Source organism: Ciona robusta, chromosome 7, assembly GCF_009617815.1.
Source record: "Ciona robusta chromosome 7, ASM961781v2".
In the NCBI taxonomy this organism is placed as follows: Eukaryota; Metazoa; Chordata; class Ascidiacea; order Phlebobranchia; family Cionidae; genus Ciona; species Ciona robusta.
The window spans coordinates 6,536,197-6,560,142 of record NC_143241.1 but is presented as its reverse complement, the minus strand read 5'-3'; the positions used below and the strand labels follow the sequence as shown (position 1 = coordinate 6,560,142).

Here is a 23,946-nt window from a genome sequence, read left to right as displayed (position 1 = left end):
ACTAATATGTTACTTATCCTTTTGTAGTAGGTTAACAAGAGTCGGTATAAAACACACACACCCCCACGCGTGTTCTATCAGCTAAGATACCTATAGGGCTAACAATTTGGTCACTGCAAAAGACACAGCATTTTTTGTTGGTTTGGATTTTTTAATTGTTCCTTAAGAAAAAAGTTGTATGTACAGAATAATTATTTAATTTCTTTATTAAAGTAGAGAGCATTACAAAGGTACAAAAGGGTTACGGCACAAACGCACAATAAACTGTGTTGTATGATCGTTAATATCGACTTAAATTAAACAAAAGTCATGATTATGTTGTCACAATGTAAAAGTAATTGCCACTGTATATGTATGGTAGTTGTCATGTCATGAACGTCTAACTTGAAGACCAGGAACAAATGTACATAGTACTGTAAAAATATACTGCACAATTAAAGTAGGGTTGAAAAATAACATACAGTACAATTAAACAATCGATTAGAATGTTCCTTCATCATAATATACAGGTGAGGATAGTTCTGTTGGATGTTGGTTTGCTAATGACATGGCAAGGGCAGCACGATTGTCATGGTTACTCGATGAGGTCTGAAATATAATTGTAGGGTCCAATGGTCACTGATGTTGTCTAAATTGTTAGCCATACAGTAAAGGAAAACAAAATTATTTACAAATTTGCATTTATGGTAACTCCCTAAGTGGAAATGACAGCACACATACAAAATACAGTACTCAATGTTTTTACTATTTACACACTTATGTACCACTATGTATATCACCAAAACACCAGTTAAATTCTGGCAAAAAAGTGCCTTTACAGGTTAATTACAAAGCTTTACAGGGTAATACTTCTGCTTTAGGTGGTACAGCTTATCAATTATTAATGATATAATTTTACGATCATTACCATAACTTTATAAAAGACTAACCGATGGACTATTATTTCTTTGAGAGTTTGAGAAACTGCTTGATCTGATTTGATCTTCAGGACTTTGTCTTGCACTTCCAAAAACATCTGTAATATTTTTTTGTGTAAACATAAATGAATGACCACCCTTTATTCCAGTGTGGCAGGCAAGAATAATTCTTATACCAAAGGTGTGCAAATTCACACACCTTGTGCCATCTTTTTACCACTTATCTAACCTTGTGTGTGATTGTAACCTATTAGTGAACACTAGGTTGGAGCAATGTCCGTTACAAACACTGAAATGGTAGCAGCATTAAGAACTAAACCATATTCAAAACTACAAAAGTTTTTATACAGCTTGATTAGATTTGTTTTACCACCAGCATTATGTTCCATATACAGAGTAGCAGGTCGTTTTGCTTGGTTTACAAGAGCTTTATGTAAAAGAGGGTCTTTATGTTCTCGTTTACGAACTTTGCCTGGTGATCCATCGCTAATTTTCTAAAAAATGTAAAATGAGTTAAAAATGTAACGTCCTTACCCAATGTCATTTAAAATAAATAGGTTTGAGACAAAGAAATACCAATTGAATGTAAATGAATGTAACTTGCTTTATTCACGCTTGACCAGAAAACAACAGTCATAACACGGATGGGTGTTCAGTTTCGTATATATAGTGCCAGCTTACTGGTTACCAACTTTGTCGGTTACTGTTAAGTGTCTTGCCCATGGACATATACACCAACAACGGTAGCAGAGACTAGCCTTGAACCTAAAACCTTTGGGCTAGAGGCAGGCCCCCTTATAAATGTGCAATGGTGCGGTTTAAAGCTGCTTACCAGATGACTTGCGTCAAGATGTTGGGGATCTACGTATGTTAGAATGTCAGATTCACGCTGAAACTCGTGCGATATTGAGTTATGCCGGGACGGTGGTGCTGAGGTTGAATTTGAGTGAATGGAATCTCTATGACGTTTCAGCAGTGGGACAACATGCTAAAATAAATTGAAAATTTTTTATTTTTGTAGCTATGTTTATGTTACATATGAAATCTAAATAATTGCCACTTATTTTACCTCACATGGCAGGGTAACCCCAGCAGTTATAACAATACAGGTTTTAAATATTAATCAAAATCAATGATAATGTTTAAGAGGCTCATCTGGTAAAAACATTCTCTACTTATGACGTTTCATCCCATCCAGCCAGATTTTAACAGAAATAAAAGGCAGAAGTAACAGTAGATAAGAAAGTAAAATATTTATTTATTTACCTGCCCACCAGAAGATTGTCCATGATTGGTTGAAACATCGCGTAACCACTGCAGCAATAATGCTTTGTCTTGTCCTTCCAATGCTATTTGTTCACGTAGAGCTTTAGCGAACTTACGATATCCAATTGATCGGCTTCGTACTAACACAACTGCAGTGCTATAATAGGAGTGACATTTATTAAAACTTTAAAACTTTTAAGTTTAGCAAGGTTTTTTAATGTAACTTGCTTTATCCACGCGCGGCCTGAAAACAACAGTTGTATAAAATGAGTGCCATTTATTAAATGTTGGCAAAAAACTTTTTGCCTTAATGTTTAAGCACTTTCTATGATGGGAATGATGTAGCACTGTTATAACATATATTATTGGTTTTTTTTTTTACAAACCTGATATATTCTGTATATTCATGTATCTTATGATCATAAGCAAGGTATAATAGGAGTGGGAGGCCTTTTTAAACATAAAACACGCATAGTGCCCTCTAATACCAGTCAATTTATAATATGGACTCTTACACATATATTCATACACCTCATGCTCACTTTTAACATACATTTTTTTATTATTATAAACTAAAAACTTACGAAAGTACGACCACGATAGAATATAGGAACCAAACACTGGATATAACGTTCATAATGACAGCAAACCAATAACTTGATTCATCCGACGCGAGTCGCTGAAACTCGATAATAATCGCGTCATAACTTCTGTTCAAACCACGGTATGGTCCACAATCATATGATGGTGTTTCGCTGTGAAAGATTTTGAAATTAAACAATAGGCATTTTTGGGCGCACAGATTAGTACAGTGTTTGGGTATCTCTTTAAAATTAAATTTTGTAAGAAAACATGTGTTGAATCATTTTTGAATCATAAATAGCTTGATAACTTGTAAGCAGATGTGAGGTGTATGAAACAGAACACTTGTTTTAAAGACCGCCAATGCCCCATCACATGAGCATAAACTAGTTAACTTATTCAAACTAATTCAAATTTGCAAGGGGTTAAAACTATCATATAAATATAAACTCACAGAAACACCACTACACATAGGAATGCGGCACACAGCAAGAAACTTAAAAGTAAAAACGCGTTGAACAACGTTTGACTTTGAGCCGCCCTCCAACGCTGAGTTGACATCCGACAATTTTGCATCACACTAACCTGTGTGATGTCATAATGTTAGTTTTGGTTAGATCACAAGGAAAACAAATGTATATGAATGAATGTAAATAATATATTCCCGTGTAGTAGGGCAATGACAGCTTTTATAACAAGAGTGTTCTGTTTCATACACTTCATGCCAGGTTACGATTTTTTGTGGGGAAATATATTTTTATGGATTTTTGACGACTTGGACACTCTGTAATATTAAGTGTTTTGCCCAAATACACATACATGGTACACACATAAGAGTGACAGCATTGAAACTTCAGTTACTATTCGGGTTAAATGATCAATCACAGCAAGATTTAATGAATCAAATTTTGCACTACATATAAATTTTTACCTTTTTGATATAAAACATGAGAAAATATTTCACTATAATAATGAGAGATAGAAGTGGGCTGAAGTAAATGCCAATCCTGTTAAAATATGTTATTGTTTAAAAAAGTCAAGTCTTAGTTTTGTCAATTTTGTGAGACAACATTTTTAGTTTGGAGTACAGGAGTAGTATTTATTACGTCTTGTTATTCAACGAAAAATCAAAATTTGTATATTGATAAAAATGCACATTTGATGCATCTCTATTCATTTACAAATTTTCATTAGTTTTTTTGTATGTCCTTTACCATTTATGCCGGAGGCTGCGGTTAGCCTCTCTGTATTAAAATTATTATTAAAAATATTTGTAAAATCCTGTTTTATTCTATATGAGTGATGTCCAATCGCAAATTACAACTACTGACCTTGGATTTAGGCCAGAATCTACCATTACCTTTGCCTTGCTGTGTTACAAATGAAACAAGTTCAAAAAAGTCATTTAAACTTACCAGCATAATGTTTGACCATAAATCAAATCCATCACATTGTTAACAATTGAAAATTCAGCCAGTTTCAAACGAGGAATGCATTTGGTTAATAATCTGCAATGGTTAATATTGTTATACTGATATTAGTTCTAATCTACATGATTTTTAATAAAGTAGAGTCAGAAAAAAAATAACTAAAAAAATTCTAGTTTTTAGTCAAAACTATCCAGAAAACAGAATATAATTATTTGTAAGCACTAAACTAAAAAAACATAATATTATTGTAATGTTTTAGAACAATTTCTTACTTTCTTATAAATTCGGCGCAAAATGTTGCAAATATTATTGTGAATAGAAAGTCAATTATTACAAGTCGATAAATCTCCTGACCAAGATCTGTTTCCCAACATGAACCCTAATGAAAGTTCCAATTTTAAGACTGAATATTTTCACCAATTTTAACACTGAATAATTTACTTGGTATAACAAACATAAAATCCATATCACGTTATAATAAAAACATTACCCCCAACTGAAAATTTTACTTTGTATGATAAACATAAAATCAATATTATTCAATGGTATGATAAAAACATTACCCTCAAAAAATTATAATAATGTGGATGGGGTGTAAGATGTCACTATGCATAAAAATAAATCTTTTCCAACAGAATACTTTACTATTAGGTGAAATCTCCTTGAGGTTTCAACTTACAGTTTGATTCGTATGAGTTGATTTCAAATTTCCATCCGTCCAAAACGCACAAATAACAGCGAGCATACCAAGTTTTAAAAGAAAATTTCTAAAAATAATTTTTTTTTTATTAGAGAATTATTCTTTAAGTATTTTGGGGACATGAACCAAATGTGGCCTAAATTCCAGGTCTAGGACAATACCCTACCCTGCAACATAATATCCCACTGCAAAATAATATTGAACAGATGGAGGAACTCCTAAGCAAAAAAGGTGTTTAAACTAAAGTCTAACTTTAAAAAACATTTTATTTGATATAAGTGCAGTCCCTCAGCCTGGCAGGCTGCGGGTCCTCGAATTTAGCCCAAGATTAGACAATTACCCCAACTTTAAAAAATATGTAATATTTTACCCCAACTTAAAAAAAAATTTATACTTCACCTAAAAACTGCTATGTACATCTCGTGCCTTGGATATTTATAATCTTCCCAATGTGTCATGAGGTTGATAAATATCGGCATCACAAGATTGATAGCTGATATGATCAGGGCTAAACTTATTTGCTGTAAAACCACAATTCCTTCCAGTGAATCCTAAAAAATAAGAAATTTAGACAAAATATTATCAGTAAATTTACAAAATATTATCAGTTAACTTGAAATAAAATATAGCAGGTTGCGGTAAGACGGTACATGTTTTTTTATGTCTGTCCCATTTGGTTGTAAACAAAGTATTTACAGAATTATATAACTGTATCCTTAAAACTCTACAAAGTATAAATTATTTAAAATACAATCAGAAAATATCCTATGTTACCCCAAATCCAAAATGAAACAAAACATTTTTTTGGTCTAAATAATCAAAAAATGCATCTGAACTAACAAATTTTAAGTTAAAAATTTAAAAAAAGCTATTTAAAAATACACAAAACAATGTATTCTACCTTGATCTTATTAAGCAGCTCTTTGTTGACAAAATAAACTAAAGCCATACAACCACCGGTGATACCAAGGTATAACATCCATGTTACGAGACGGTAAAGAAAAACTTTACATTTTTTTGCAGAAGATCTAGATTCCTTGTGTCGCCTTTTCTCGGCCAATATTTCCTGGGTAAATATAAAAGCTTATTTATATTTTGGGTAGGAAGGAATTTAAAATGACACATGATGCACAACATTGACACATGGTGCACAACATTGACACATGATGCACAACATTGACATATGGTGCACAACATTGACACATGATGCACAACATTGACACATGGTGCACAACATTGACACATGGTGCACAACATTGACACATGATGCACAATATTGACACATGGTGCACAACATTGACACATGATGCACAATATTGACACATGGTGCACAACATTGACACATGATGCACAACATTGACACATGGTGCACAACATTAACACATGGTGCACAACATTGACACATGATGCACAATATTGACACATGGTGCACAACATTGACACATGATGCACAATATTGGCATGATTTTAGTTAATACCATTAAGCAAAATTTGCTTCAACAAAAATAGTTAAAATTTTGTTATAACAGTTTTTTCATAAACATTAAAACAATATTTGCTATAAAAAACTAAACTTTCATACCTGGTAACTAACAAGCAACTGCAAGCAAGGTATACAACACACAGTGCACAACTAAACACTTTTAAGTTATGATTCATAATCCACTAAGATAAACAAACCGTAAAAAAATTTTAAAGAAAAAAAACATTTTTCAGATAAAACCTAAAATCTATAGATATTTAAGCTGTTTTGTTTGTTCAACCTACCCACCTTTAACTCTGTACTAATCATTGTATGTTGCAACTTAGAGGCATCGTCTGATGTAATTCCAAAATCCCAAGCACAAAATACTTTGCTGATAAAATCACTTTCATCTTCCTTGGCTTCAATGTAATTTTTTCGAAACGATGTAGCTGTTCTAGAATACAAGATGAAAAACAAACAAATAATTACATTCATACAAACATTTCTCCCCGACCATTTTCGTTTTTAGCTTTTTTAATATGTTCATTACAGAAATTTTACTCCTATTTAAAGGAAAAAAGCATTCAGCAATATAACTTATAAGATTTAGCAGCCAGACTTTTATTTTTCTATTTTATTCAGGTAGTTTTTACCCGCAGTGTGTGTATAACGACTATCATTTTGTTGATAAATTCGTTTTCTTCATTACTGTACTCAAAGTGATAAATAAAAAATGATATGTTTTATGAACACCAGACCAAATCAGGGCCACAGTAACAACATATTTTATTTACATATATGTAAAAAACTTAAAAAGTTCTAAACTTACGATTTAACCAGCCATAGTAGACACAGCAGAAAATAACCAGCAGTAGCTAGTAGATAGGCAAGTGGCATCTTATACACAGATCCAGGTATTGTTTGAATTGTTCCATTTGTATAATAACCATAATACATGATGGTGTCAGTAAACCAGTTCTGTAAAGTATGAGTGGGTTAGATCCTTTAATAACATTAAAAGAAAACAAAAATGCTCAAAAAAAAATATGTAACAACAGTAAGATATTCTGCTGTTGCTGCCTGGCAGAATATATAGAAATATTTTATAAACACCACTGTTTTTTTGGCATATAATTTTTAAGTTAACTTATCAAACAAAATTTTAATTGCAATGGAATGAGACTGTGAATGTTACGACAGTGTTTATTTTAAATGAAAAAATGTCTTATCTTCTCAAACTGTAGATATTTGAGTATTTGAATAAACTTATAACTTACTGCTCCAGTGATCAGTTCCTCCCCCGTAAACTTTACCTCCGGATGATTCCTCGCTGGAGGATCCAGGAGCTGCGGGATCGAGATGAACGAGAAGCTGAGGATGAAGGAGGGAATGGAGAGGAGGAAGAGCCCTCGGAGGAAAGTGAAGTAAGAGTGAACTCCTGGAAACAAAGAAGATTAAATTTTTTTGTTTCAGATTTTAATCATTCTTAACAATGTTTTTAACACAGGACTCCCATAAATTATATGGCTTTATTATTTTTTTTAAAATTATATGGTTGCAAAAGGTATATGGTTTTTTACCAAAACATTAATGTTAAATCAAGGCTTTTCAAACTGGGGGTCACGTAACAAACTAACTTCAGGGGCCACCAAAGTATAAAAATTATACACAAAGTACTGCATATATTATTATACTATTAACTAGTAAGGGTTGTGGAAAAATTATACTAGTAAGGATTGTGGAAATTTTTTAAAGATTAAACAGGGTCGCGAACAAAAACTCTAATGCATATAATATTTCTTGTATAACCCATAAAACTGGATTACCCCTATAATGAATCTATAATTTGATCTCTGTTTTTTTGGTCAATTAGCAATGTAATCTTGCCTGGTGCTAGTCTTGCCTGGTGCTAGTAGTATAACAATATGACTTAACAGAACTCTTTGAAATAGTTATTCAAACATGTTAGCATATTTAAACATACCCACATATTGGAAATATTTGTTTAACACAATACTTTCTAAAGAAATATCAAACTCAAGGCTTTTGTGAGGAAAAAGTAGTTAAATAATAACACTATATCAATATAGTAAAGTACACTTAAGGAACCATAAAAGACATTCAGAAAATCAACTTGAAAGTTACACAGTAAGGACAACTTTCCCACTTATTTCATTAAGGTGTTTGAACAAGGCCGCACGTTACCAGCATAAAACGGTTATTCAAGTTACTGATTAATCATGAATGAATGTAACTTATTTGGCCTCCCATGGCGGGAAATGACAGTCATTATAACACGGGAAACCTGTTTTATACACCTCATGCCTGCTTACGAGCTACTATGTATGTAACTTTGTGGATGATTATTTATGGTGCGGATTTTGAGTTTTATGTATGGCTGACGACATATTAGTAACCACTGGGTTGGAGTAACTGTCTTGCTCAAAGAGACATACGGCCACAATCATGATGTGTTTATGTCACCTGAACCAAAATTCCCTTCCACTTGTTTCAGATGGTAGTCCCACAATTTAGCTGAAGCAAACATTTTTCTTGTATCTTCTTTAAAGTGGCGAAATTTCTACAAAAAAAACTAAAACGTATTAAATTTTAGAACAAATTTAATATCCAACAAAAAAACAAACCTATTTTAGAAAAATGCAAAAATTATTTGAAAGTAAACGTTTAAATAAATTTTGAACAAGAAACACACAAACTATTTTCAATACATTATGTTAGCTTATAGTAAAATAACTTTGAAAAATAGTTACTAAGATATCAGTTACATTGGTTTAAGTTTAACATGACCGTACATAATAGCTGATAGTAAAATAAATTTGAACAATTGATAAATAATATATCAGTTACTTTTGTTTATGTTTAACATGACCCTAGTCTTTGTTATCTAAACTTTGAGCCCTTTCATGATTAGTATCAAATTTCAAGGTTAAATTTAGGGTGACAAACAAAGAAAAAGTTTTTGTTACAACAACAAAAGTTTTTTTGTTAAACTTTATTTTGTTACTGAAAGAAAATATCACCATTCACCAACAAGTTTTTTGTCACAACACATGTTTGAAGTTTATTTAAAAATTTGTTCAATTATGAATTCCTAATTCGTATATACAAGGAATAAATGTTATGCCTTTGTTATTTTAATCCCGTACATAACAATACCTAATCCGGGTTATGGCAAATAAGTTGTGACGTCATACTCATACATATTCCTGCCTACTCATAAAGCACTTGTTCCAAAGTGCAGTGTTGCCAGATAAAATTTCAAATATTTTTTTTTTTCAATATAAAATTAAAACTGTTTGTATTGCCATAAATACATTTCTGCTTAAACACTAAATTTTTTAAACAATTGATTTTTTTACTGTGCATCACTGGATTAGCTGGCTATATTTAGTCACTTCGAGCATTAGAACATGGTGTGACATCATAATAGCATAAGGGAGTTTAATACGCAATTACTGCACCTGTTTAAACATGGTAAACAAAATCATGGGCTGTACTTCGTAATCCATTTTATATCATTTTTTTGAAAATTTTATGACTGTTTGCGAGTTCACAGTATTACAGTCTTAAAATGTTGCACAAAAGATTCTGATATTTTAACTTATCCTAACTTGTTTTTTTACGAATACCTATTTTTCTTTTCAATATTTTAATTTATATAAAGAAACAAAATTATGCATGATTAGGCATGACTGTCTGTGCATAAAGGCTTTTTGCATACTAATCAAACGCATATGCATAGTACAGTATTACATATAAGATTTATAAACTGTTTTAAGATAAAGATTCCACTCTTACCAATGACATATTGTGTCTAAATATCCACCAGCAACCAATTTTATTCCTTTTCTTCGTCTCTCTGTTTGTAAAGGCTTGTCTCCTACAAAAAAAGATTTACTTAACAGTTTTGGAAATTGGGTACATTTAAGTTAAAGGGCCAATTTCTGCCTAAATGATAGTTCCCTTTCATATCTCTCTTGAAAGAGAATATTTCTAGTAATTTGTAATATACCATGTTTTGGAAATTCTGTAAAAATTTAATCGACTTTGACCATTTATTTCATTTGGAAACATATTTTGTTTTGACATCTGTTTAACTCAAAGAGGTCTGGTAGAAACTGACTGTGTCTTTGGGGATAGGCCAACTCCATTCCAAAACTCATGGAATGCCTCACAATAAGACCCCAACCTCAACCATACGAAGATAAGCTAGTTTAACTTGATGATGAAATTTTATGCAAAACCTGATTTTTCTTTTAATTTCCATATTCACTGCAATAGCTCGAATTTCTTCGTTGTCGACTTCTGTAAAAATAATAAAAAATTATATTAACAGAAACACTAAAGACTAAAGGATAACAGAAATCGGCAAAAAATATGTTTATTAAAACTAGTAGGTAAAAGATACAAATGTGCAAATATACAAATGTCAAAAGTATTTGTACACATATATCCTTGCCATATAACCTCACCTATATAAAATACTACAGAATAAAAGTAGCAAAATTCACCTTTATTATCCTCAATAATTTCTTTAAAAATTTCCTCCGCCATTTGCTCATCTCCTCCCCCAACTTCCATGATCCTCCGATGCCTCCGGTTGCTCCCAAACCTCCGGGAGTAGGTACTCCGTGAAAAAGTCCCTGTGTTATAATCCTGCCTCCCTGATGTAACCACGTCTTCAATGAACGCTCCTCTTCTGCGGCCTGGATAATATATATATTTATTTTTTTTTAATAAATTTGTAAGGAATATTGAAAATACTAAAAACTTTTTTCAGGAACTTACAAAAACCACAAGTTTTTTAAAAATTTTTCATATTAAGCTTGATGAAAAATAAAACCAGAAGTTTAATGTAAAATAAATGCCTTTAATAGCTATAAGTAAACTGGGTTTGATTTATATTGGTACCTAGAGTTCTACTAGGCATCTCCATGAGAATATCTTCCAATCCATATGAAGTTTCTTTCACCGTTTTCATTCGCTTTCCAACCAACGTACTTTGCTCATTGTATGGTTGGGATGGTTCTATTGCAGGTGTCAAATATTGAACAACAATGTTTGTATTTATATAGATTTCTTCAGACTAAACTGTGCAACATATTACTCTGGAAAAGCACACCAAAATACAAATATGCCAAATAGGAAAATATTAGGGCCAGGGGTAATGGGGCAAAGCTGGCCTTAATCCTAGGACCCATGGCGTGCAATGCTTTGGGACCTCACCCACATAGATTAGAAATAAAAATGGGTAACTAACACTAATTTCTTGCATGTGTATGTGCAATTGTTAAAAACGGGCAGGCAATAAAAACAAATATGCAAAGCAATTAATTAATATGTTTTTTAATAGACGTTTTGTCTACTGTTTTAAATAATGCCATACATGACCAATAAAAACATTGTGTGTGCTATGAGTATGAAATTATATGAGTACAACAAATAGTTTAATGTTATTTTACCTCCAACATAAGAAGAATTCCTTGGAACTTCTGTAAGTATAATAATGTCAAGTTAAAACATATTTACTATGACAAGTTTCAAATGCATGGCCTACACATTGCAATTACCTAAATACATTTTACAAGAATGTTCATAAAAGTCATTTCCGACTACGCGAGGATAATGCAAGTTACATTCATTCATCCTAATAAAACAAAACTGTTTAATTTCACATGCTCCTTGCTGTTGATTCCCTTTTATTCCTTCTTTAAAAACATGATCTTATCATTTTTCAAAGAGTTATAAAAAATATGTTATGTTAAATTTAGAAGGATATTTTCAAAATCACCTGTTATTTGTTCTGTATCATAATTAACATGATCCAGCCCAAACATTAATTCTTCTTCTTGTTTTAATGTTTCATCCAAAGAGTGTAAAATATTATCAGAGTCTGACATTATGTGTAAAATAATGGACCTAGCATATCTGTTTATAGTCGTACAGCAATTATTATCGTATTAAAACTATATTAATTATGAGTTAAGTAAAAGCTTATACTAACATACATGTAACATGTATACTGCTTTTGGCATGCACTAATAAGTATTCTAAATTTCAGCCATAGAAAGATACATTATCAGTATAAAAAATACTCACAAATTTACATACGTAGTAACTCGTAAGGTAACACAAGGTAAGGTAACACAAGGCGTAAGGTAACACAAGGTGCAACAGAACACCCGTGTTATAACGACTGCCGTTTTCCGGTCAGGCGGGGATAAAATAGTTACATTCATTCACTTTTTGGTGTAAAATGTATTAATACTGACGGAAATCATATCACCCTTTATTATAATGCATTTTCACAATACTGCCCTGTCGTATACGAAATAATGAAAATAATACCAATATACCATGCTCCATGCATCGCTCAATACAAGCTGAAAACTACCAACGCCGTATGCCTGAGCTCTAGTTAACGCTACAGTACACTGGATCGGGTTTGTATACACAGAATCATTCGTGCAGCTTTAAAACGTCACACAGAGAAAACACGTTACTAGCGTTGTATAGTCATGACGTCATAGGATTTGTGAGTTTTCTTGGGCGGTGATTTCCTTGTTCCGCTTGGATGAATACGTTTCACGATTTGTAAATAGGGGTGACAGAAAGAATGTTTGTAACTTATTTATCCGGTCGTTATACCACGGATGTCTGTAGCTTTGCACACGTGGTACCCTCCTATGGGTTAGCACGTATGTAACTTTGTGGGTGAATATTTTTTTATATTTTCTAATGTATGACTGTATTGGCTGACAATTTAGACAACCCACAGACCACCGGGTTGGAGCAATTGCCGTTAAGTGTCTTGCCCAACATATTTTTGTAAGTTGCTTTTCGTAATGTTCTAAATTAGCCGACAAAACTGCCATAGAGTAGGATGGGGGAAGACGGGACACTTTCATCATGTAATATGTAATATCCAATTATCCTGATCCTGTTTTTAACAATTAACAACGGTCCGTGGCAGTCACAAGCATACAGTTTAAAATTCTTTGAATGTTCTTTGTTTACTACTAAATTGGACGGAAAAAATAAAGTGAAAAGGTGTCCCATCTTCCTCCGCCCTACTATAATATAAAGTAGAAATTAGGTGTTTAGGAAATCCCAAAATTAGTAGGTATACTGCGACAATAAGTGCTATTCAAAATTGAGTGAGACATTTTGTATTTCCGATGTTGTTATCATATGTAAGATACGCATTGTCCAAAATCCAGTGTTTTATTACTTTGCTACTTAAAGATATGAATGAGGAAAATTATAATAGTGACCAATGGGTTGAAGCAATTATGTGTCTTGACCGAGCACACATAGACCCCCAATGGCAATACGTTCCTGTTGTTGTTGTTGTTTTTGCTGCTAGTATATGTTGCTTGTTGACCCCCGAGGTTTCGTGCTCGAAGACTGAACGCCTATAGAGCCTTCGAACTCGTTCTGACTGCTTATCAAAGAGCATATGTTTGGCCACTTTAATTTTTAATGTCACCAATAACACCTATAGTAGGGTGGGGGAAGATGGGACACCTTTGACACATGATATTCGAATATCCTGATCGAGTTTTAAACATATAATAACGGCCTATGGGAGTCGTGAGGATACGGTTTAATAATTCGTTGAATTTTCTATGTTTACTACCAAATGGGCGGAGAAAATAAAATAAAAAGGTGTCCTATCTCCCCCCACCCTACTATATAACTCGCACAGTATTAGTCACGGCCTATTATAGAGACAGTTGTATAGTCCGTGTATAAATCGATAACAACTCTCATCTCATAATTGCAGTTAGCATTAAAAAGTGTTTACCAGAATTTATGAGAGTTTAAACACTTGATCATTCGTATTTATAACAGGCCAAAAGGGACGTGGTAATTAAGTAAAACATTTTCATATAATTTTTATCGCGTTACCGCAGGAAATCCCGCACTTGATAAGGCATTACAATCGTGGGCTAATGTTTGAAGGTCGCTTAACTTTCAAGGCAAATAACTGAATAGAACGATGTGGTTCACGGATGTTTGCAAACCACTTTTTACCAGTAGCCCCATCTGAATAATCGAAATACTTTATCTCGTGTAAAAGCGTATAGCCAAGTTTTCTGCAGACAGCTTGCGAGTAAAGCGAGGTGCATTCAACTGTAATGTACTCGCAACCGAATTCCATCGCAACCAGTTTCGATCTGTGATATACAAAGACAATAATAATTCTCAACCCAGTAAAGCAGTTATTTTTGTTTTGTATTTTCTTCACAGCTACATATGTATAAGGGTACTGGCCCTGTGGATTGGTTGTTACGGGTCAAAGACTCGTCGCTGCTACCATTGTGATCAGGTTTGTACTTTGCTCCACCCTAATGGTCCCGCATGGACAGTCTCATATACCGAAAAATGCTAAGGTAGCACACTATTACTACCAAGAGGAATTCCCTATAAACTATAAAAAAAAACACTAAAAAAAATCATTTACCTTTATGCAAGGACTTGGTGCTAGAAAAACGTATAACAGATAAAAATAAAGTCCAACCAATTGTTTAATAAAATATATATATTTCGCCTAAATGGCACCATTGATCTCTTAATCAAAAACAATCCTTCATTACAGTTACCTCTCTGCAAGCTTGGTAGTAACTCCTTGTTTTGAATACTCTGGTCTATGGTGGCCTATGAGTGCCACCCTAATAAATAAAAAAATAAGAATATTACGATAAAAAAACGATAAGTAAAATGAAAGCGAAAAGTAAAATGAAATTAAAAAGTAAAATGAAATTGAAAAGTAAAATGAAATTGAAAAGTAAAATGAAATTGAAAAGTAAAATGAAAATGAAAAGTAAAATGAAAAGTAAAATGAAAATGAAAACGAAACGTAAAATGAAAATGAAAACGAAACGTAAAATGAAAATGAAAATGAAAACGAAACGTAAAATGAAACGAAAAGTAAATTCAAAACGAAAGGTAAAACGAAAACGAAAAGTTAAATGAAAACGAAAAGTAAAATGAAAACGAAAAGTAAAATGAAAACGAAAAGTAAAATGAAAACGAAAAGTAAAATGAAAACGAGAAGTAAAATGAAAACGAAAAGTAAAATGAAAGCGAAAAGTAAAATGAAAAACTTCACGTGGACGAGACGTGCCAGTGCCAACATAGACATCACAAAAATCTTACATGTAGTATTTCTATGGCAGGTCTTCTTTCATTTTAAATCTTTGCACGCGCTTTGAAACAAGATATTATCAACAAAAATGGCTGATATGTGGAACAAATTTAAAGAGGAGATGAAACAAAAAAGAACAAAGAAACCTGAACGTAAGGTTACCGGTAAGAATGACTCGCAAATTTTAGATAGGAAATGCATTACCATTCAAAGATGCAGCCCTGAAGTATCAGGCAAGGCTCAAAAATATTTAAAAATAGGAGCTCGCGAGTTTGTTCCATTTCTGTTTGATGAATTGAGCATTAAAAACATAAAAAAGGCATGTAATGCTCATTTTTCCTTTGAAGATGATGATATGACCTGTGACATTTTAGCTGGGGAGCAAGGTCCATCATGCTGTTTACTTGATCAATTACCAAACTTCAATGTCGTACATATTAGAGCAATTGCTAACACAACTGAACTAGCTTGTAAAGAAAATTCTAAGTTTAAACTTGTGGTATCAAGCTCTTTGCCCCAAATTAAAAGAAGAAAAACTGACCATCTTCAGCCGCAACAAATTTCTGTGGAATTTAGTGTGAAAAGGGAACACCCAATCCCCAAAAGTTTATCGGTTGTAGAAATGATGAAATTAGGAAACGTTATGGACGCTACCAGTACAAAAATTAAACTATCTCAGTTTCACATTTCTGACATGATGTGGAGTACTGAAATTGAGGAAATTATTCGGGTCGAAAAGGAAAGTTTTAGCCAAGGAGGCTTTAGAAAGGCATATAAGGTGCAATCTTCTTCCAAGCTGTTGCCTGGTACTTGGGTGTTAAAGCAATACTTGCCAGAAACATTGGACACACTTAATGAAATAAACCAAACCCCTGAAGGCCATACCCGCAAGATCGTGCAAATGCACATGCTTGCAGCAAATTTTACTTCCCAACTTGCCAAAGCAGTACAAAATCTGACTAAAGGCAAATTTGGATATATACCGACATATACTAAAATATACTTCGGAAAAATTACAGACGGCGAAGAGGACACATTTGTTACCTTGGAAGAATATATACATGGAAAATTTACAAAATATACATCGAATGATGGTACTGTATGTGGAAACAAAGAAACGACAGCATGTAAAAAAGCAGTATGTTTAGCACATTTCAGCTTTCAGCATTCTTCCCAGCAGCTGCTTTTAACCGACATTCAAGGAGATACTACTGTGTACACTGACCCAGAGATTGCTTCCATTAAACATGTAAACGAAGATGGAACTTTATTGTTTTGTGCAGGGAATCTAGCACAGCGAGCAATCTCTACCTTCGTTGCACAACACGAGTGCAATGATTATTGTGAAGCTTTGGATTTAAAGATGTAGTGAACAATAAATTAAGGATCTATTAATAATCTTGAAAAAGAATAAGCTTGCAAATCAATATTATACATAGCAGGCGAATTGTCAAAACGCTTGAGGTACCGGTAATAAAGCATTTCAGTTTTACGTATAAGCCAGCTAATTTCTTTTCACAATCAGGTGCACAAATCTAACTATTTGATAACATACCCGTACATATATTTTTATAATCTATTATAATATGGTATTTCTTTTATAGATTTCCTACACCTACATTTTGTTATATTGTGTACCCGGTACATATTTGCCTTTTACAATTTCTCTTGTTCCTTTCATTTTTCAACTAATGTTCTTTTTACCTTATGACAGTGTAGTTTTATTATAAATACACAAATGGTGGCTCACTGTTGCATTTTTAATGAATATTTTCTGCGAGAAAATTTCAGCAAAACTGGAAATAAAATCAGTGGTAATTTAATTTAGTTTTCTGGTATTTAGACTTAAACAAAAAAACAAACATATTTATGGTATAACAGGTTCTTTAGTAAGCTGAGAAACAAGCTTTCTTCTCAAAAACAAGTAAGCATCTGTACATTCATTTGCCGATAGGAGATGAGGGTTAGGAATATATTCTTGTAAAGTCTTTCGCTGGGATGACAATAGGAAGTCGGTTCTCACATCCAGAACTCCAGAAACCTCACAAACTTCCTTTAGCTGTGAATCAGTTATATGCTGGCCTGGAGAATCACTATTATTAGTACTGAACACCAGAGCAAGAATAACAATATAATTTACCACATTTTTCAAGACCATAGTTTTCCGGAAAATTGTAAATATGATTGGGAATGCCGTTGGGAAGATATGTACCCCTTTGATATCTTATTCTATGTGTATTCCAGTTATCCACGAATACTTTCATTTCCTTTTCCAGCACTGGTATATACACAAATGCAAGTATATCTCTGTTAACAAACATAAATAATAATGTTTTTGTAAGCTCTACTTTGGGTAAATGCAAATAAATGTTATTACTTACATCGTCCAGCTGCATATAGTCTGTTGTGCCAGAATTCAACCGAAAGGTTGTAGGGTCAGAAACCCACTGGTGGCTTAGTCATTTGTATCCTTGGGCAAAGCAATTAGCAAATATAGCCTGAACCCAGTGGATTAATGGGTTAAACTAACACAGTCAGGAACATCTGAATTATACACTGCAATACCTCCTGTAACTCGACAGTGGGCATGCTTGCATTTTCCAATGAATATCCTACATTGGCTATTGCAATGCAAAATTTAATTGCGTCATGTTACCTGTCTAAAGCTATGTCAGGATTGTAATGACCCAGATCTTTCAAAGACATTAATTGGCGTTTAAAATACTTTTCCAGGCGTTCATGTAACTCTTTCCACCATCTTTCAATCTACAAACAAAGCCATTGTATTAATTACAGAGTGTCAACCACTACTGTTAAAAAAACATATTTAGACTGCACCCCATGTTTTATGCTCACATTGAAACTGATTTCACCAAATCATATTAAGTACCGGACACTGGTATGTTTAAGCATTAATAAAAAATGTTAAGTTAGCAACATACCTGATTTGAAGTTGATTTTCCATAAATAACAGTATCACTCGCATCAGTAACATCAATATGAGATTTTCGAAGAAATGCATGCATTGTGGCCATGATACCAGTTTCTGTACCTTTGTCAAGCCTCATATATGATGCAATACATTTTGTCTCATAAATATAATCAAAGTACCAACGAGCAATTAATTTGGGGTCACAATTGTCGGTCCAAATTTTAAGCCACAGCAGATTTCGGCTAGCAGTGTCTATGCAACCATACACAGCTAGTGGAAAAGTACTTTTTTGAAATCCCATTAGTTTACAGTGGCCGTCAAGTGAATGTACCCAGTCAGGTCCTTTGCTACTAAAATGACCCTTTTTTAACCTTTTCTTCCCTGGTGTTCTTGCTTCCAGCCCATCGGGATCTAACTCCACCATGATTGCATATACTAGGTCCCTAGGTACATTCATATGGTGCTGTTTCCTTACTTTCTGATGCATGGCGCGATATCCTAAACACTTTCCAGGTCCATCAAGTTCTTTGGTTACTGCTGACTTTACATCATTTATTGCAATTGCTGGATCAATATAAGTGATGTTAAAAAATTTCAATCTTCGACAAAGAGTTCTTAGACTCCATGGGTACTGAGGAAAGTCACGCTTTACAAAATCAAGTATTTCTAATCTTTTAATGGATTGTCTCACATAGTTTTGCAATGCACCAGTCAACACAACGTCATTTTGCCAATCCATCACTGATGTCAGCAATGGCACTTAACAAGTTTACTAGGCCTGTGCTGTGGTAACATATTATTAAATGGTTAAAATTTTTGCATAGGGGTTAGTGCATAGTAAAAATCTGAGCATTCCGTAGTTTTAAACCTAATGCTGTCAGGGTGGGTTACGGATTAGTATAAATTTTCCTAGTTCCATATTTCTGTCTTTAAGTGGGCCTATACTGCCCATGTTACATTATTATGTCTAACATCTAAGTATAAACCATATCAAAACATAGAAAATACAATAACCTCAAGTTGACATTATTTCTTTATATCTAAATCTGCTATGTCTAGTAGTCTTGTACCATACCAGTACCTACAATGTACATTGCATAGATAAAGCGTAATAGTTTAGTATACTAGTCGGCCATCTGCGAAGCAATGATATCCACTTTAGTACCTGATCCGAACTATTGTTTACATGAGGCTTTTGAGGCTGGTATATCTACTTGTTCACCCAAGACCAAAAATTCACCTAATAAAAATTAACAAAGCGTTGACCTATATTACTACTTGTTTAGGATAGCCTACTATGGTTCTACTCCTAATATTAGGCCTACGCATAACGAATGTTTGGTTAGATTTAAAAGTTATGACAAATTGCAACAACATTGTTGGGTTGATTTGGCTAATAACAAGGAATAAATAAACAACTACCGGTACGTTAAAGCAACAAGTACGAAGGTTTAAAATGAAAGAAGACATTCCATAGAAATCAGAGTAAATAAAAAGTAATTTTGATAGAATTTTTAAGATTTCTATGTTGGCACTGGCACGTCTCGGCCACGTGAAGTTTTTCATTTTACTTTTCGTTTTCATTTTACTTTTCGTTTTCATTTTACTTTTCGTTTTCATTTTACTTTTCGTTTTCATTTTACTTTTCGTTTTCATTTTACTTTTCGTTTTCATTTTACTTTTCGTTTTCATTTTACTTTTCGTTTTCATTTTACTTTTTGTTTTCATTTTACTTTTCGTTTTCATTTTACTTTTCGTTTTCATTTTACTTTTCGTTTTCATTTTACTTTTCGTTTTCATTTTACTTTTCGTTTTCATTTTACTTTTCGTTTTCATTTTACTTTTCGTTTTCATTTTACTTTTTGTTTTCATTTTACTTTTCGTTTTCATTTTACTTTTCGTTTTCATTTTACTTTTCGTTTTCATTTTACTTTTCGCTTTCATTTTACTTTTTGTTTTCATTTTACTTTTTGCTTTCATTTTACGTTTCATTTATTTACTTTTCGTTTTCATTTTACTTTTTGTTTTCATTTTACTTTTCGTTTTCAATTTACTTTTCGTTTTCATTTTACTTTTCAATTTCATTTTACTTTTCAATTTCATTTTACTTTTTAATTTCATTTTACTTTTTAATTTCATTTTACTTTTCGCTTTCATTTTACTTATCGTTTTTTTTTATCGTAATATTCTTATTTTATTTATTTATTAGGGTGGCACTCATAGGCCACCATACTGGTCTAACTGAGCTAGCAACTAAGGTTAGAAATTTAGATCTTCGAATGTGATCAGGTAAACCTTGTCTGTTCAAATCAACAACGATCTAAATAAGAGAATAACAGATGTTTTATGTAGCGTTACGAACAAAAACACACTCTACAACTCTATTTGGATAAATCAATAGATCTTATTTGTCCTCATGCCGCGGAGCAACAATTAACAGTCGTTATAACACGGGTGTTCTGTTTCACACTTTCGTATTGGATGTAAGCTTTCAGTTGTACAAACAGTTAATATAAATGATAACATCCGTTGTACGACGAATGTCATTTGCGTCATTGGATTTGCAAGCATGAGGGTCATTTGCAAGCATCGCAGTTAAAGCTCGTCGGCTGCTGTTACCATTGTGGACGTATGTGTCCTTACGCAAGACACTCGACGACAATTGCTTCAGCCGGATGGTCACTAATGGCTATTGGGTTGTCTAATTTTTAGCCATACAAAAAAAAACAACCGCAAAATTGCATACATGGTCGCTGGGAAGTTGACACACACAATGTGTATGAAAGAGAACACCCATGTATAACTACTGTCGTTTTCCGGCCACGCAAGGGTATAAAAAATAAGGTACAGTCATTCGTGTTAGTAAAACTGGACGCATAGAAATACCTGAAACATTTTTCTTCCATATTCGCCAAAAGAATTGAGATCAATTGAATCTAATTGATTTAATTCAGATAATACAACAGCAATGAGTTCTCCGCTGCTATTGTCATATGCCGCAATCGATGTATTCGACTCTAGACAACTCTGTGTATATAAGTAAATCAGTAAAAAGTGATCCTCGTGTAGCAAGGCAATTTCAAACGTGTATTACAGGGTTATAGTAAGTTGGGGTAAAATGGGACTCAATTTCATTCTATTTTCTCGTCCATTTGTTAGTAAACGAAAAACATTTAAAAAATTATAAAACTGTATCCTTACGACTTTTATATATGAACCCTTAAAGGTAATGAATAATAAATTAGTATATTCATACCCCACCCTACTACAATTGAAGTTGTTACGTCATGCAAGAGTAACTAAGTCACATTCAATCAGGTTACCTTTGTTCCAAGTTCCAATACTTCATTAACTTCCTGAAGTGTAGGACTCAAGGCCAATGATACTGGCTCACTAAAACTATAAGTTTTAAACATAAATTCCACAACCTCATTATAATCTGATAAATCCAGTCGTTTACAGCCAATATTACGGTCTCTGTCAATTGGATCTGTTATTTCATGCATTTTAAGCTGTGGCAACTTCTGTAAAAAGTATAAGTGAAACCAGACTCTGGATAAATAAAACTATTATAACAGTAGGCAATATAAAAACTTGTAAATAAATACTCACAATACAGTGGCCACAAGTTTCATACTAAAATGTTCTCATTGCACTACCACAACTTGCGCTACTATGGTGTGGTGAATAAATGAATGAATGTAACTTACTTTATGGCCGGAAAACGACATCAGTCGTTATAACACGGGTGATAACCTCGTGCCAGCTTACGAGTTACCATGCGGTGTGTGCCATGATGGGATGCATATACCAAGCATTAGCAGTGTTGTTATCGTTAGTTGTCGCTTATTTCAACTATATATGCTACCGGTATAACTTCTGAACAAAGATTGACACAAGAATTAACTATAAAGCAGGTTGTAATACCACACGGCTACTGGACACGTAAGAGAGCTATTCTAGAAAAAAAAAAAACATTCAAAAAATATAATCACACACAGAGTAACACATCAGTCTACTTGGAAAGCTGGCACTAGGTGCGTATGAAATAGAACACCCGTGTTATAATAATTGTCGTTTTACGGCTACGCGAGGATAAAGCAAGTTACATTCATTGATGTAAAAGGTATAACTGCTGACTTTAATCATGCCACCACCGCTATAATGCACTTTTACAATCTTGCCCTGTCGTGGGCCTATACAAACTACCGCAAAAATAATACACATGCATTTCTCAATATAGCCTGAAAACTACCATTACCGATGTCAAAGCTCTATAGTTATAACGTTACAGTAGCCTACACTGGATTTTAATCCGTTGCTTGCTCTATCGTTTTATCAAGGAACTCAAAGTTTAAAAGCAGTTGCGTAATATTTGTTTTCGAATTTGTTAATCTGTAACTAGTAGTACCCTTCAATTTCAGAGCTAAAACTTTTTTTAAATAAGAACGCAATTCTCAGTTGTCTAAGTACCATTTTTACCAGTTTGGCAAACGGGCAGACTAGGAGTAAAGAATGAATGAATGTAACTTACTTTATCCTCGCGTGGCCGGAAAAAAGACAGTCGTTAGATAGTCGTTATAACACGAGTGTTCGTACACCTCGTGTTAGCTTACAAGTTAAGTGATTCTTTTTTTAGATGTTTTCATTTTTTTATGTATGGCTGATAATATGGACAATCTATTAGTGACCACTAGGTTGCAGCAATTGCTGTTAAGTGTCTTGCCGAAAGACACATACGCCCACAATGTTAGCAGCAACGAGTCTTGAACCCATTACCTCTGGGTTACAGGCAGGCGCGCTAACCCCTTTTTTCGCATATACCGATTAAAACCAGTATATGAGCATAGTTGTTAACATACACATATATGTGCTGCAATGTGCATGCATAAATACACAGTATGTACCAAACTTAGCTTTGAGAGAAACACACAATGTTTTCCTCGGCTACAAAACTGGAAAAGCGGTATTTCGAAAGAACATTGTGAACTATGGTTGGGTGCTTACAGTATGCTATCTAACAGTGTACTATGTTCTATTACTCTTTTGTGTTAAATGAAGTCGGACATAATTGTTCACAGCAAACCTATAGATATGGCGTATGACCACAGAAATAAAAAAAGAATAGAACGCGCATCTCTAATGTCGGTAAAAGAGAGAGCATGATATACTCTCTCTTTTTCACGTCTCGTTCCCGTTTACTATAGTAGTCAATGGAAGCCAGGGCGTTTTATGTAGTTTTTCTTTGTTTTTTGATTTAATTTAAGTTTATAGGGAAAAATGACTATTTCAAAACAAATATATATTTCTAACAAACCGTTTGTTTGAACGCTTTTAACTGGCCTAATAAACTGGAATAGTTGGTGTAGTTTTTAAAATAAGCAGCTAAAACCAATGTGCGCCTATCTTTTACAATGGAGACCAAGCGAAATGGGGACAGAGTTGGCGGTCACGTGAATAGAAAAAAGAATACATCACGGTT

At 33.4% G+C, this 23,946-nt stretch overlaps 4 protein-coding genes across 6 annotated transcripts; 1 reads left to right on the top strand and 3 right to left on the bottom strand.

Moving 5' to 3' along the window:
* Positions 1-130: 130 nt before the first annotated feature.
* On the bottom strand, positions 131-13,379 carry LOC149734236 (transmembrane channel-like protein 6). Of its 2 annotated transcripts, XM_089881307.1 has the most exons (24): positions 12,173-12,317; positions 11,952-12,028; positions 11,844-11,873; positions 11,293-11,409; positions 10,893-11,087; positions 10,626-10,686; positions 10,180-10,261; positions 8,845-8,941; positions 7,638-7,798; positions 7,190-7,338; positions 6,667-6,814; positions 5,797-5,961; positions 5,295-5,446; positions 4,875-4,962; positions 4,468-4,574; positions 4,181-4,273; positions 3,697-3,772; positions 3,220-3,350; positions 2,768-2,938; positions 2,184-2,340; positions 1,750-1,905; positions 1,288-1,411; positions 930-1,015; positions 131-588 (listed from the first exon to the last, which is right to left on the bottom strand). In XM_089881307.1, the coding sequence occupies exons 2-24, from the start codon at positions 12,025-12,027 to the stop codon at positions 481-483; spliced, it is 2,730 nt and encodes a 909-aa protein (XP_089737433.1). In that variant the 5' UTR covers position 12,028; positions 12,173-12,317; the 3' UTR covers positions 131-480. The 2 variants fall into 2 exon arrangements, with proteins under 2 accessions (XP_089737433.1, XP_089737432.1); XM_089881306.1 differs by lacking the exon at positions 11,952-12,028 and having other exon boundaries at positions 12,173-13,379.
* A 155-nt stretch (positions 13,380-13,534) lies between these two features.
* On the bottom strand, positions 13,535-23,279 carry LOC149734233 (uncharacterized). Its single transcript, XM_089881369.1, has 7 exons — positions 22,175-23,279; positions 21,788-21,988; positions 21,351-21,491; positions 20,705-20,784; positions 14,988-15,035; positions 14,293-14,561; positions 13,535-13,822 (listed from the first exon to the last, which is right to left on the bottom strand). The coding sequence occupies exons 1-6, from the start codon at positions 22,193-22,195 to the stop codon at positions 14,321-14,323; spliced, it is 732 nt and encodes a 243-aa protein (XP_089737495.1). The 5' UTR covers positions 22,196-23,279; the 3' UTR covers positions 13,535-13,822; positions 14,293-14,320.
* On the top strand, positions 15,032-17,281 carry LOC149734235 (myosin heavy chain kinase B-like). 2 transcript variants are annotated; one of them, XM_089881342.1, is made up of 2 exons: positions 15,032-15,684; positions 15,880-17,281. In XM_089881342.1, the coding sequence occupies exons 1-2, from the start codon at positions 15,621-15,623 to the stop codon at positions 16,899-16,901; spliced, it is 1,086 nt and encodes a 361-aa protein (XP_089737468.1). In that variant the 5' UTR covers positions 15,032-15,620; the 3' UTR covers positions 16,902-17,281. The 2 variants fall into 2 exon arrangements, with proteins under 2 accessions (XP_089737468.1, XP_089737467.1); XM_089881341.1 differs by having other exon boundaries at positions 15,032-15,696.
* LOC149734234 (uncharacterized) lies at positions 17,274-20,269 on the bottom strand. The gene is made up of 4 exons (XM_089881344.1): positions 18,475-20,269; positions 18,189-18,298; positions 17,673-17,839; positions 17,274-17,614 (listed from the first exon to the last, which is right to left on the bottom strand). The coding sequence occupies exons 1-4, from the start codon at positions 19,201-19,203 to the stop codon at positions 17,400-17,402; spliced, it is 1,221 nt and encodes a 406-aa protein (XP_089737470.1). The 5' UTR covers positions 19,204-20,269; the 3' UTR covers positions 17,274-17,399.
* Positions 23,280-23,946: the final 667 nt, after the last annotated feature.

Excerpts from the sequence above, each read along its gene's own strand:
- LOC149734233 (XM_089881369.1), bottom strand. The coding sequence starts at position 22,195 with ATGTCGTTTTCCGGCCATAAA. Across the intron at positions 21,989-22,174 it reads TGTCGTTTTCCGGCCATAAA|AAGTTGCCACAGCTTAAAAT; the intron begins GTAAGTTACATT and ends TACTTTTTACAG. Across the intron at positions 20,785-21,350 it reads ATGGAAGAAAAATGTTTCAG|ATCGTTGTTGATTTGAACAG; the intron begins GTATTTCTATGC and ends TCTCTTATTTAG.
- LOC149734234 (XM_089881344.1), bottom strand. The coding sequence starts at position 19,203 with ATGGATTGGCAAAATGACGTTGTGTTGACTGGTGCATTGCAAAACTAT. Across the intron at positions 18,299-18,474 it reads GAAAATCAACTTCAAATCAG|ATTGAAAGATGGTGGAAAGA; the intron begins GTATGTTGCTAA and ends CTTTGTTTGTAG. Across the intron at positions 17,615-17,672 it reads CTATGGTCTTGAAAAATGTG|GCCAGCATATAACTGATTCA; the intron begins GTAAATTATATT and ends GTGATTCTCCAG.
- LOC149734236 (XM_089881306.1), bottom strand. The coding sequence starts at position 12,281 with ATGTCAGACTCTGATAATATTTTACACTCTTTGGATGAAACATTAAAA. Across the intron at positions 7,339-7,637 it reads AGGAACTGATCACTGGAGCA|AACTGGTTTACTGACACCAT; the intron begins GTAAGTTATAAG and ends CATACTTTACAG. Across the intron at positions 5,962-6,666 it reads TGATTAGTACAGAGTTAAAG|GAAATATTGGCCGAGAAAAG; the intron begins GTGGGTAGGTTG and ends ATATTTACCCAG.
- LOC149734235 (XM_089881341.1), top strand. The coding sequence starts at position 15,621 with ATGGCTGATATGTGGAACAAATTTAAAGAGGAGATGAAACAAAAAAGA. Across the intron at positions 15,697-15,879 it reads ACCTGAACGTAAGGTTACCG|ATGATGATATGACCTGTGAC; the intron begins GTAAGAATGACT and ends TTTCCTTTGAAG.